This window comes from Juglans microcarpa x Juglans regia, chromosome 4D (assembly GCF_004785595.1).
Source record: "Juglans microcarpa x Juglans regia isolate MS1-56 chromosome 4D, Jm3101_v1.0, whole genome shotgun sequence".
Lineage (NCBI taxonomy): Eukaryota > Viridiplantae > Streptophyta > Magnoliopsida > Fagales > Juglandaceae > Juglans > Juglans microcarpa x Juglans regia.
Window position 1 is genome coordinate 34,423,385 of NC_054600.1, and position 13,344 is coordinate 34,436,728.

At 36.8% G+C, this 13,344-nt stretch overlaps 2 protein-coding genes across 3 annotated transcripts; one reads left to right on the forward strand and one right to left on the reverse strand.

The window, feature by feature from the left end:
* The first annotated feature begins 435 nt into the window (after positions 1 to 435).
* Positions 436 to 4,579, forward strand: LOC121259252 (adenine phosphoribosyltransferase 5-like). 2 transcript variants are annotated; one of them, XR_005939544.1, is made up of 7 exons: positions 436 to 727; positions 857 to 967; positions 1,786 to 1,878; positions 2,415 to 2,564; positions 2,649 to 2,738; positions 3,593 to 3,665; positions 4,323 to 4,579. XR_005939544.1 is itself a non-coding variant. In XM_041160757.1 (7 exons), the coding sequence occupies exons 1-6, from the start codon at positions 637 to 639 to the stop codon at positions 3,662 to 3,664; spliced, it is 576 nt and encodes a 191-aa protein (XP_041016691.1). In that variant the 5' UTR covers positions 437 to 636; the 3' UTR covers position 3,665; positions 4,323 to 4,579. The 2 variants fall into 2 exon arrangements, 1 of the variants encoding a protein (XP_041016691.1); XM_041160757.1 differs by having other exon boundaries at positions 437 to 727; positions 2,680 to 2,738.
* A 326-nt stretch (positions 4,580 to 4,905) lies between these two features.
* LOC121259251 (PX domain-containing protein EREL1) lies at positions 4,906 to 12,673 on the reverse strand. The gene is made up of 10 exons (XM_041160756.1): positions 12,108 to 12,673; positions 11,012 to 11,122; positions 10,004 to 10,102; positions 9,714 to 9,800; positions 8,764 to 8,872; positions 7,761 to 8,560; positions 6,864 to 7,028; positions 6,534 to 6,776; positions 5,720 to 5,938; positions 4,906 to 5,340 (listed from the first exon to the last, which is right to left on the reverse strand). Exons 1-10 carry the CDS (start codon positions 12,195 to 12,197, stop codon positions 5,089 to 5,091), a joined length of 2,175 nt encoding a protein of 724 aa, XP_041016690.1. The 5' UTR covers positions 12,198 to 12,673; the 3' UTR covers positions 4,906 to 5,088.
* Positions 12,674 to 13,344: the final 671 nt, after the last annotated feature.

A 13,344-nucleotide genomic window follows, 5' to 3' on the forward strand; every position in this document is an offset into this window, starting at 1 on the left:
AAATTTTAAAATTATAATAATATTAAAAAATAATATTCTAATAATATTTTATTCAACTTATCTAAAATCATCTAATCTCATCTCACTATCCAAACGATTCTTAATCCAAACGTGCCTAAAGACTAACCTCGTTTGGTTACGTAGTTTAGATGATATGTTTGTTAAAATTTGAATAAAATATTATTATAATATAAATTTTGTTTTAATATTTAAAAATGTTAAATTTTTTATTATATTTTATATAAAAATTTGAAAAAATTATAATAATTATATGGAATGAGATAATTTAATTTTGTAAAACTAAACCAACCCTAAAGGTAGAACAGGGGAGTGATCAAGTGTGTCTTACACGCGCTTTAGATCGCGTTGAAATGCTCGATCGATTTTCAGTATGCGCAAAGCTCTGGTTCGGACAACATATTAAAGCACTCACAGGTGACATGGAGAGAAGCGAGAATTTCATCCTGCAACCCAGTTTTGGAGGGAAAAACCCAAAAGCTACTATTCAACAAGGTTGATTGGCTGAGTGAGAGAGAGAAAATTCAAGAAAATCTTTGCTGAATCTATCGGAAATCTCTTGGAAACCCCATTCGCCATTGAAGAGAGGGAAATCCGTGAGAGAGGGAGAGATTGATCATGTTTGCTGCAGAGAATGGACTTAGAGGAGACCCAAGGCTTCAAGCCATCTCCGAAGCCATTCGAGTCGTTCCTCACTTCCCAAAGCCAGGTTCAATGTTTTCTTCTGCGTTTTCTGTTTCCGTTTGGTTTTTTTTAGATGTTTACTTTAACTTTTATCTTGCTCTGTTAGCTTCCAGTGACTGTATGTAATTTTTACCTTTAATTTTCGTTTGTGTAGGAATAATGTTTCAAGATATAACAACGTTGTTGCTGGATCCCAAGGCGTTCAAGGACACGGTGGATATTTTCGTTGATCGCTACAGAGACATGGGCATCTCTGTTGTTGCTGGTTCTCTCTCCTTCTCTCCCTAAAATTGTTTTGACCCCAATTTTTACTAAATTTCAGTACAAGAAGTTCTTTATAGTTTATACCGGCACTTGTTTTACCCCTCCACTGATGTCTCCGACTCGTATATCATCCAAGTACTGGTTTCTGCGCCTAGCAAACTCTGGAAGCTTAGTACCATTTTTAAAAAAAGTTATTTGAGTTGATCTCGACAACCTCTTAATTTGTCGCTGCTGGATGAGACCGAAGTGCCAGAGTCCTTGTTAAGCAAATTGCAGGTCTATTTAGACATGTCCAAAGTTATGCTTTGGCTACTATGGTATAGAAAGCACAATTGGAAAGAAAACTTGGATAGGATTTTGACTAGTTTTTATTTGCCTAATGGATTCCTCACCTTATGTTGTCCGAATCACGTAATGTTGATTCCATCACTAAAATAATCACAGGGCAAGGGTGAATTCGATCGACATGTTTTCAGTTACTTATGTGCCCTTTGAACGTTTACTCTGCATTCGGGCGATGCCGAAACATGAATAAGACACAACTTGTTGATGCTTAAGTCACCTCAGAGGTAATCTGTGCTAGAAACAATTGAGCTCTCCACCGTCACTCGATTTTCCCTGTCATTGAAGGCTCTTCTAATGGGAACTTGTTATTTAAGGGCCATAGAATCATCTAGGTCTTTTTTTGTGGTTGACAAGGGGAATTAGATACAGAAGATTTCAGAATTACAAAATGATAGCATTTAGATCAGATTTCTGTAATAGTGATTGCTTCTGTGCTTTATTCGCATATTTCTCATCTTTGCGAATTATTTGTAGGGGTCGAAGCGAGGGGATTCATGTTTGGTCCCTCCATTGCGTTGGCTATTGGTGCAAAGTTTGTTCCTTTACGTAAGCCCCGAAAGTTACCAGGTAAGCTGAATGAAAATGGTACTTCTAAGCGATCATTTCATTATTTGTTGAAAACTAGAAATAGTAACTCTTCAATGGTGCTGCTACATTTGGTAGATCAAGCTGTATGTTTTACTAATACTCCATTTAGGGCCACATGTTGCTTCTGTACGGAGCAAGTAAAATTTGTTGGACTAGCATAGTGACTGAACCAGGGAAAAAGTAGCTAATTAAGAAGTGACTGTAAGTGAATAAAGAACCACTTTAATTTGTAGATTGGAAATGAACACCTAGTCAACATAATGTCTGGTGACGAACTCAGACTACTCTCTCTCTCTCTCTCTCTCTCTCTCTCTATACCTTATACACGCACACACTCACAGACAGCCAACTCTGACAGCTAGATTAGAAACCTTACTGATTCTTGTTTGCTGAAGACAATGTCTGGGATGTTTAGTTATTATAACTAATGGTTTAATATATATTTTGGATAAGCATTCATGGGGCTTCACAGAATGTACTTCACTATTCTGATTTCCCACATTGCTCATATAAAGGTGAAGTGATTTCTGAAGCTTATGTCCTGGAGTATGGAACTGATTGTCTGGAAATGCATGTTGGAGCTGTTCAACTTGGTGAACGTTCATTGATCATTGATGATTTGGTAGCTACAGGCGGGACTTTATCAGCAGCAATAAGACTTTTAGGTGAGTTCCCAATATTTTCTAAGAATTACATTTTCTAGTTTATTGTATTCTCTTGTACTGGTTCAGTCGGTAACTCGTAATTAGTTTATGAAATGCAAATATGCTGTTTATCTAGAACGTGTGGGGGCTGAAGTGGTTGAATGTGCATGCGTTGTTGGGTTGCCTGAGGTGAAGGTAATGCTTAAACCCCTATATCTTAACTGTTGTTCCTTTTCCTTGTTGGTCTCTGAATAGTTCATCCTATTTTCTTATTTGTCAATAGCATATCATAAATTAGATGTCCATGTCATTATTAATTTGTATATGGAACTGTTTGATGACACAGTGATGAATAGCATGTAAAGCTATTGATTACAAAGTTTATGATATGCTACCTATCAAGAAAAACTACCTTTGAAAAGCATAAAATGTTAACTTCAAACATTTTATGAATTATGTTTGAATCTCGACTGTTTGATTCCCCATGCCTTGTGTATGTTTCGGTTGAGTCTTGGATCAATCTAACATTGTTGCCAAACTCTTTGAAACTGTAGGAGTAGTAGTTCAAAAAATAGTATATGGTCTTAAGTGTATGTTTGGTTATTAAAAAAATTCCTGATCTTGATTTTTCTTTATTGGTGGAAACAGCAGACTGATATGAGATTTACATGATAAATCTGACTATGCAAACTATTTTATCGAGAATGATTTATTAGATAAGGGCAAAAGGTGAAATGAATTCCTTGTCAAGGGCCTGTACACTCCCGGGATTAGTTGGGTTATTGTTCTCAAGACACCCAGCCCCAATAAAAAAAGGGGCAAAAAGTGAAAGGAAGAAAAGATGTTTGCACCCTTTTCCAGCAAAAAAAAAGAAAAGTAAAGAAAAGAAAATTTGATGCCATTGCGTTTCCAGCGTTCATGCTCTATACTTATTTCTCATTCAATGTTACCATAGTTGGATGATATATTTCCTGTTCCTCCCTGGCCAATATTGTTAGAGATGGACATTTGGAACTGAGATGCTCTTTTCACAACCCAATACCTTTCAGGGACAACGCAGGCTTAATGGGACCCCACTCTATATACTTGTGGAGCCACGCGAAATAGAAAATTGTTATTAAGGTAACACCATATACTGAAATCAAAATCTCGTACTGAGAAAATAAATGCATGGGCAGTGGATGATCATTTCTGTTCCTCACTTTTTGCATTAGTCTAAGAATCTTAAAAGAATTGATTCTATTCTAGTAGTAAGTGCACAAAGATTATTTCCTGTCTTAAATCTGATTTGGCTCTTATTTCAACTATGCATATAAATTAATGAAATTCATTCCCACTTGTGTTGCTCGGTAATATGAGAAAAGACATGCATTACATTTACGTGCCTACGCTGTTACCACAGGATATTGATTTTCTTTATCTATGCGAGTCAATCCAAGGTCTTGGGATGCAGCCACGGTATTCCCCTCTGTCGAGTGTTATCAATAAAATTGGAGGGACTTAAATCTTCCAAACAAAATCTCATGTCAATAGTAAATATATTTTTTATTCAAAGTAATTATTTACATTACGAAATAATTTCTGGATTCTTAGCATCGTAGGTTAATGTCTGCTACATCAGATTTCTGCATATTGTCTTGCAGTCGAAACCTCTGATCCATACGATAACGACTCGTAGACAACTAAATTAAATTAGTGACATTTATTTCGTCAGAGCTGAATTGTCGCATTTCCAATTCGGCGCCACAATGAGTTGTTTCGATGTTATTCACATTGCAGATCTGTGGGCTTGATTCTGCTTGGGCTGACTTATAGGAAAGATGATGCTTGAGCAAACAGGCCATGATGAGTTTCTACCGAGTTTTGGCGGAATTCCATCATTTCTTGGATCGATTTGTATAATTTATCTATGCATGAGATGTGCATCTTCTGTAGGCTGTTATGTGCGATTTATAGTTTTGGAACAAGCCTCCTGGTTGAAGAATTGTTGCCCCGTGATGTTTGATTTGTTCTTTTTAAGTCATTTTTAGTGCCCATTTTAGCGAGTCTTTCAATTTTATTATGCCCGTGTCTTAAGTTGTGGGATGGGAGGTTGGAGGCATTTGCTTTTGGTGCTTTTGCTTGCGTTAGGCTTTTGCAAATGCTCCGTATTCTGTCTCCCAAATCAACCTGTCTTTTCCCCCATTTGGTTCACCTGCCGCGCAAGGCACTCCCCTTGTGTAAAGAGAACCATGGGCGTTGACTCAAAATATAACTTAAACCAGACGAAGGTAATACGGGACTGTTAAGCCTGTCAGTTCCATCTATTCCATCATATGGCAAATTGACACTACATTTTTCGATGAGAACAGCAGAGCGAACGTGCACTGAACTTCCATCTTTGTTTTACATAATTGTTTGTATTTGTGCAACCACAAAATTTTGTAACTGTTACATCAGTGTGACAAACTGTCTGTATAAAACAACGGACCATTGACCGGAGTGGCATCCAAACAGAAAGTACATTTCTCAAAAGGGTAAAAAAAATTACAATTGTATCCCCATTTTATGTTTCTACAGATGTATTTACTACGATTTTTTCTGAAGGGGCCCCATCTTGCTTAGACATGTCCTCCATTTTGAGAGCACGGCGTATAATAAAATTCACCTGTTTTCTTAATCTAGCGTTATCGATGAAGATATCTGCTAGCATCTTCCTCAACTCTTCATCCATTGTCCTTGTCTCGTCATTCATGTCATGAATTTCACCAACACCACCAGAAGCAGCGGTTTCATTTGTTTCAGTCAAGTGTTGCGCCTGTCCAATTTCCAAGGAAATGTCCATGTAAGGTGAAGTTGAGAAAGACATGGGAGGAAATATTTTACATCCATAACATAGGCATGCTGCATCAAATTCTATACATGAAGACTACACATGATAAACCATAACGATAGATCAGCTCTAGATACACGTTGAATATGGAGAAGGCATAAAAAATAAAGGGTAATGTTACATACAGTCGTAGAGTGTGCAAGTGCTGGACAATCGCTTTGAAAAAGAGTGAAGTCTATTATTAAAAAATTTCATTTTTTTTTTCATGTAGCGATTGCCCAGCATTTGCGCATTCCATGACTGCAAATATCATTTCTTAAAAATAAAATGTGAAAACTACAATACTAAAATACATAATAGGTACCTCTGCAAGTAGGGGGCCAATCTGATCATCGGATGTTGTTAACAAATGTAGAGCGTCTGCCAGTGATGAAGAATCCACAACAAAGTCATGTTCATCCTCCTTGATTAAATTGATGCTACACACTTGTAGCCGACTGATAAGACCGTCGCATTCATGCAGCAGGTTTTCCCTTGCAGTTTTGGCATGCTCTCTCATTTGTCTTTCCTGTTGAATGAGTTTCTAAACAGAAAAAAAAAAAAAAAAAAATCATGGTATAATTTTCATTGTACTCTTTGTTTATCTTCATCATATATAAAAAGTATCACAGCTCTGTTTATGTCAATCCTAGACTTTGGAGTATGAATGTAGGCTCCAAAAGGGGAAAAAAGAAAAGGAGAGGATCACGGAGATTAACTGAGTCCTTGGTGAGTCATGCTAATGGGGAGACACACTGCAGAGTATACTAACCAATTAAAGGAAAACTTGTCATAAGAAGCAATCATTTCCATTGTGTTCATCAGTACCCTATGCACCCATAACTCCTACACTAAGCACATTTGCATAAACCACCATGGCCATGCAAATTTCAAAAATACACACACACACACACACACACACACATATTTATCTATGGACATATATCAGCCATGTATCCAGCTGTGTTAGAGTTATATCAGATACTTGTCAGACACTGAACACACCAGGAGGTTTACGAATATCCATGTCGAAGCATTAATTATGTCCCTTTTATTTGGCCTCCTGATATGTCCAGATTAATCAAGCAGCACCATGTAAAAATAAAAAACTCATACATTGCAGCAGATCAAAAAACTACCTCAGCTTCAGACTTTTCCTTCTGTGTTTGACTAAGCTCCCGCTTCAATTCTGTTTGGGACCTTCGGAGAGATTTGACTTCTTTAACAAGAATTTTAATATCTGCTTTTGATTTTGCTTCTAGCTCTTCATATCGCTTCAACAAATTGTTATGCTGCTCTTTCCTAGCATCCAACTCCTGCAGCAGCAAATCTTTCTCCTCAACAGGATATTCTTTTCTTGACTCCGTATGTGACTTTTCATTCTGGTAACATTCCACATATCATCAGTGACATAATAATAAGGGAAAGATGTAAATTGAAGAGGAGAAAAGCAGATTAAGATATATAACCTGTTCGTGCTTCAATTTCATATCCATTTCCATTGACTTTCGCCGGAGTTCCTCCATATCCCACTGCATTTGAGTAACTCTTTCCCTCTCAATCAAGAGTGCTTGCTGTAGGTTTTCTTTACTCTTCTGTTTGGAAGTTTCCAGTTCAACTTCCAAATCCTTCACCTGAGTAGATTCAATCTGTTATGGTAATCGACTGGCATCCAAGCAATATTCAACGATTTAATGGGTCTACAAGCAGGAAGTTTGGTAAATGATCTGTCAATTTTACACCTTTACCGATAAAAAAAAATTCATTGGCAGGCTCGCAGCAGCCATTATGTTCTCCCATGAAAATAAAATCCACTATAACTACAACACATAATTGAGTGTAATTAATCCATACTTCAAATTAGAAGTATGAGCAAGGTGTATCTCAGTATTATTCCTGTCATGCAAGCCACTCAAATGTAAGTTGGCATGTGGTGGGTGGGTGTGAGGTATTGAAACTCAATAGTTCTGGAATTTAAAAGGAAAAAAATCTCACACCATAGAATGAATACTGTAGATGAAAAGATTTTTTTAAAGAGTAAAACTACTTGAGTTACTATTTCTTTTCAGTAAGCTTGCTTTATTGAAAATCTAAAATGGGTGCTACCTAAAGTACATAGAAAGTATACACACCTAAGAAGATAAAGTTTATTTACTAGAGTTATTTTTCAGGGCAAAGGGAATCCAAATAGCAAACAAGTAAGAGGATAAATCTTTTATCAGTACACTACGATTTAATTGGTGTATGATTAAACTAGAAATGATAATGAAGTTTTTTTAGTGGGCAGATAATGGAAGTTTATTTATAGGTCAAACCAAACCAGTAAGTCTGAACACTTCACATCCAGATAGCATGATTAAATGTACCTTTGTTGCAAGGTAATCTTTCGAGGCTATTTCTTGATGTAATCTAGCTATAAGGTCCTCCATGTCTGTTTTTGCCGTGACTAATCTTCTCTGCATTGTGAAAAGAACTCTGTTCAATTTATGGCGCTGATCCAACGGAAGAACTAATTGAGCATCGCCTGAAAACTGAAAGTCTGCACTGCCAAGAATCTCTGTGGTACCGGAACACTCGGCACCACCAGGAAGGTCAAAAGATCCGTCACCAGATGAGTTTGGAATCCCAGAATTAGACATTTCACTACCTCTCAGAGAACTTACATCACTTCCAAAACTCTCATTTGAGAGCTTGCGAGCATGACCAAGTACCTTACCATGCTCTTGCCCTGAGAAAAGTTCCATCCCATTCCCAACCAAAAATGAAGCTTTAGAAGCATTTCCATTATACTTATCCTTTTCTATAACGTTGTTGAGATGCCTGTCATTCATTTTATGCCTAGGAAGGCCTTCCAACTGCTCAAGAATAGTCTGGCCCATAAACAGTCCCTCGTCAATATTGGACAGGCCATATTTCACTAGCTTTTCTAGTGAATCTTCATCCAACGATAGATCCTCAAAACCAATTTCAGAATTGTCATCCCTTCCTAGCCGTGGGGTTCCTAGCTCAGATGTCTCATATGCTGTATCACTGCCATAATCTGTTGTGATTGATGAGCTACCAGCAACAACAGGTGAGCTTGAATGGGGTGGTAATTCCAATGAAGAAACTGTGCTATTGGAAGCAGGGCTTGCTTCTGAAGTTTGCTGATTTACATCTTGGAATGCTGAAATGCATTATGACATGGAATGAAATGTTTAACTCTTCGTAATTCCAATAACAAAACAAATTATTATTTGCTGAAAGATACAAAGATTTCAATTAAATATTCCCAAACCAGGATGTTATTTTTTTGGTATGAGTACAAACATAGATATTGCACAACCAAAAAATTGTTTAGGTACACCTTGAAGCTAGAAAGGTACATACAAAACCTCGCAGCAGCTTCTAGTTCAAGAAAGGATGCCACTGCAACGCTTCTTGATAAATCAATGTCAGACAACAACTTTGTCAACCACTCTTCCAAAGAGCACCTTCGCTGTAATGAAGCAAGTCTTTTAAGAATACTAATCACTGTGTATTATCTTAAAAACAATGCCTTTTATCTTACACATCAAACTTCATGAATTTTCAATTAAACTTTTTAAGTGAATAAAATCCAACCTCAAATTTAAAGTTTCAAATATTGTTCAGATGGCACTGCAACATAAACTTAGGGTCTATTCCACCATAACAGCTTCAGAATTTTAAAAAGCACAGACCGTACACAAGATCAATTTGCAACATGTAATTGAAAGAGCCCAATAGAGCACTTTTTTATGGACAAAAATTAAGCTTTAAGAATTTTTTTTTTTTTTTTTTATTGGCATTGGGTGACCACGAACAACGTCCCAAATAATCCCAGGGGTGCACAGGCCCTCGGCAAGGAGTTTCCCACAAGTGAGCTTTAAGAAAATATAAGAGGTAGCAAGCAAGTAACATGTATTTTTTGATAAGTGTCACGTAGCACATTCATTCTGGAAGGCACTAGCTATACTGCTGCTGCAGTTTTGTTTGTTGTTTAAAAAGCTAGGATTGCTTCTGGTCCCTTGTAAAAATAAAAAAGCGACAAGAGCAATGAACCTTAATTGGTGTGCTTAAACTAGCAGGATTGCTGGGTTTATAATCATTGTATCAACTTCTAATCACAATTTCAGTAGCTCTAAGAGCTATTTATAAGTTTCTCATCGGCCTTTTAGTTATGAAAAGAATTTATAAGTTCCTCTGTGTATCAAATAATAAAATGCTTCTAGCAGTGATTATCTGAGGAATAAGTGGCCTACACAAATTGACCATACAGCTAATGCAACATAGTTAATAAGTAAAGAACACACTGGTACCTCTTCTAACAGAGCCCGGGTTTTCAGCCGCAACAGTCCCTTGGGAGGAGCTGGTGGGAGGTTCTTCTTGGGAAATGCCTTTTTAAGCTTCAAAAGACAACCATAAGAACATTGTACAATTGGTAATTATTGAAATGAAAAGTGAAAACTCATAAGGCCTCTTTTTTTTTTTTAATCATCATAAAATACTCAAAGAATAACCAAGTTCACACAATTTGGTTCAAATTCCGAAATGACAAGGAAAATGAAGTTTGTAAGTACCGAACTGCTAAGAAAATGAACAAGCTTACCACACCAAATAACTTCAAAAAATCATTAAACCGTCTTAATATGCCACGTGTTGTCGTATTCCCTTCTGGGGATTGTACACCAACCTGAACCCTGTAGAACTGCCCCTTAAAAATGTTAAAACCAAACATGTAGAATGATAAAAAGAACAATGAAAGCCCATGAAACTGACAATTCAGCTTGAAATATGATCAAATGTTAAAACAGAGCTCTGGATCATTAGTTTGATACTTAAATGAACATAAGAACATTCTACGAAATTCAAATCACTATCAAATTGGGGGAGCATCTGTTAATTTCTCATGAAGAAAGCAAGAATACAACCAGAAAACTGGCAACATATACCAATACAGTTCCTTTTTTTTTTTTTTTTTTTTTTATGGTAAGTACCAATAGAGGATTTTTAATAAATATTAATGAAATTTTATCTGAAAAGCGGAGATACCTTAAATAATTATCAATGAATAATTTCAAATCAAGCCGATAAGGAATTTTTATAACAAGTAATGTGAATCATAAAAAGCATTTCTTCATCATTATGCATTATGCTAAAATGCTTGTCAACTGTGTTAATTTTTGTAAGCCTGTTTCATTCAATTTTGGACTTCAGGAATTATAAGATATACAAAAAGTTACATAAGAGATGGCTTGACCATGAATAAGGAATGCCCCTTTTCTAGTAGAAAGCCTGAAACACATTACAAAATCACAAAAATATGAAAGCCAATGGCCTTAGGGCCAAATGGCCACCCCCACCCCCAAAAAAAGTATGAGGTGTTGATTGAGGTCAGGATTTCAACCCCGTTTGATGTGTAAACTTAACATTCAAAACAAAATTGTATATTTCCAAGCATTGTCGTTTTTTATTAGTACATATCAAAGCACAACGTTATTGAGTATCCATAGTGAGGGAAATTAATATTCATTCAAACAAATCCTAGAATATGGTATAAAAACAGCATCTAACCCTAAGCATAGACAAACACTGAAGAGTCATTTAATTTGAATACCACTACAGGTTCTGAATCTCTTGATTTTGGACAGACAACCCAGGAAGGTATAGTGACGCAGTAACTCCATCCTGTGCGGGGATCATGTGGCCACACAGTGTCCCGCCCTTTCTGCATGATGAATATGAACTTTAGAGACAGAAATGATATTAAAAGAATTAAAATATAATTCGAAGAGATCACTATAATTCAGCCATGCAGGAGTGAAAACTGAATTAGCTGAAGAGTCATGGCACTTCAAATGCCGTTCATTTACATTGAAGAATTTAAAGCTATGCATTGCTTATTTTCAGCACAATGCGAGTACAATATAATTGCACTAGAAAGAGAGCAAAGAACTTAGAAAACCAACTCCAATACTTCAAACAAAGACACTGTCTATTAGCAAGAATCTTAGGCTAACTAGAGGAGGTCCAATCCTCAACTTAGTGCTCAAGCTTAAAATGACGATGACTAACACTCATGGACTAAGTCAAATATTGCGGTAAGTGAAAATTAGGGAAAAGAAACCAAAAAAAAAAAAAAACCCTATTTTTTTTTTATTATGTTGGAGAACCTCTCCAAGGCCTTTGGACTCACTCCTGCAGAATAAATCCCGGTCCCGTGCAATGCACTCTAAGAAGTTTTCCTACACGAAACTGGTTAAATCGTTGGCTTTTCACAGGGGTGTGGCCCCAAATGATTGTTTGCGCGTTGAACCTTGGACCTTGAACCTTGAACGAAGTAAAACCCCAAGACCAAGGTCTTCACCACTTGGTCTATATTTAGGGAGTGTTGAACCCTAATTAGAAATTGATGAACTTGATGAGCTCAATTTTTGCAGTTCAATTCACTTTTAAAAAATTTGGAAATTCAAATCGAGCCGAGTAATCGAGAAGCTCTAGATCTTCATAATTCTATGCTGAAAACCTATTTTATTTCAGTGCTTATGGATTACCCCAAGTGGTGGATGAACTCAAAATTCCAACTCATACAAACCGAACCAATAAAATCAAATTCAAATTCATCTGAAGTCCCAAAGTTCTCCGATTAAGCAACAATAGCGAGCTATATTAAAAACACTTAAAAATAAATAGAAAAGAACAGAAAAAGATACCCATTTTCTTGGAGGAGGACTCCAATCCATTCCCAGAGGCAGCGGAGAAGTGCCATCGTGCCTGTGCTTAGGAGGACTGCGTCCCTGCATCCTCCGATCACTCTCTATCCCTCCGTCTACAATTATCTTTTCTCTCGTACGAATTGAGGTTGATCTTTCTAGAAATTTCTCTGAAGGAATCTAAATTAGATAATTTTCTATCAGTAAAACTCTCTCTCTCTCTCTCACGAATTAGGGTATTGGTGATCGGATCGGATCGGATCGGACGCAACAGAAATAAGAGCAGGGAAGATACAGGTGGAGTCCGAACAGTTTCATTAAGTACAGTGCTGTCAGGTGCAATCCGACGGCGCACGTCGACCGGTGAATGGCCGAATTGCCAAGGTAACGTGGCTAAGCGGACGGAGCCTTGAGCACAGTTTTGTCACCTGCTTGGATTCTGCCTCTTTTCTTCGGGTTGGGGTCTACCGTCTACTGAACCGCAAAAATAAAAAATAAAAATAAAAACTCACCTAACAATCTTCTCTTGCAAATTGCTTCGATCTCTACGGCAACGCTAAAGAGAAAGAGAAAGGCCAATTAACCACTGGCGTTGCCCCAAAAAAGAAGGGCTAGAGAAGGCTAAAGAGACGGCATTTATTTGTCTTGGGCCATTAGGAATGTGGGCTTCGCCCATGAGGTGGGTTGATACCTTCTGGATCTTGAAGTTTATGGGGCCACTAGTTAGTGACCCATCAAATTCAATGTAATGTTCCGAGTGGTCTGTTTTTGACTGTTTGTGTTTTGAAAAAGGTTGTTTCTTCAAGTTACTGAATAAATTGATTTGATAAAATCATGCGTATCAAGATACTTTATTTGTGGATGCAAAAGTTTGGTTAGGATTGGTGACGAAGTTGATAAGTTTGAATATAATTAAGTGAATAAGATGATAGAGTTTATCTTATTTTTGGTTTTGTAATTTGGATGAATGTAAAACACTTTGATTTTATCTATGACTATTTTGATTTTATCTAGAGGTTGTTAGGAAGTGTTTTAGATAAGTCAAAAGTGTAGAATTCAAGTTCTAAGAAATAGATATTATCCAGAGAAGAGTTTGAATGTGAAACTGCCAATGTTAAGAAGATAAGTATCAGGCGCCAGCAAAATGCATTAGTAGAGTTTCACTGTGACTCAAACTCTTATTAGATTTGTTCCGTCAACAAAGTTATACTGCAAGTCAAATTCCTATCAGATGGTT

What these genes read in the sequence shown, in the direction of transcription:
- LOC121259252 (XM_041160757.1), top strand. Translation starts at nt 637, where the DNA reads ATGTTTGCTGCAGAGAATGGACTTAGAGGAGACCCAAGGCTTCAAGCC. An exon ending in TCCTCACTTCCCAAAGCCAG is followed by an intron (nt 728 to 856) that starts GTTCAATGTTTT and finishes TCGTTTGTGTAG; the next exon opens with GAATAATGTTTCAAGATATA. An exon ending in AGCAGCAATAAGACTTTTAG is followed by an intron (nt 2,565 to 2,679) that starts GTGAGTTCCCAA and finishes CTGTTTATCTAG; the next exon opens with AACGTGTGGGGGCTGAAGTG.
- LOC121259251 (XM_041160756.1), bottom strand. Translation starts at nt 12,197, where the DNA reads ATGCAGGGACGCAGTCCTCCTAAGCACAGGCACGATGGCACTTCTCCG. An exon ending in TTTTGAAGTTATTTGGTGTG is followed by an intron (nt 9,801 to 10,003) that starts GTAAGCTTGTTC and finishes TGTCTTTTGAAG; the next exon opens with CTTAAAAAGGCATTTCCCAA. An exon ending in AAGATTACCTTGCAACAAAG is followed by an intron (nt 7,029 to 7,760) that starts GTACATTTAATC and finishes GAATCTACTCAG; the next exon opens with GTGAAGGATTTGGAAGTTGA.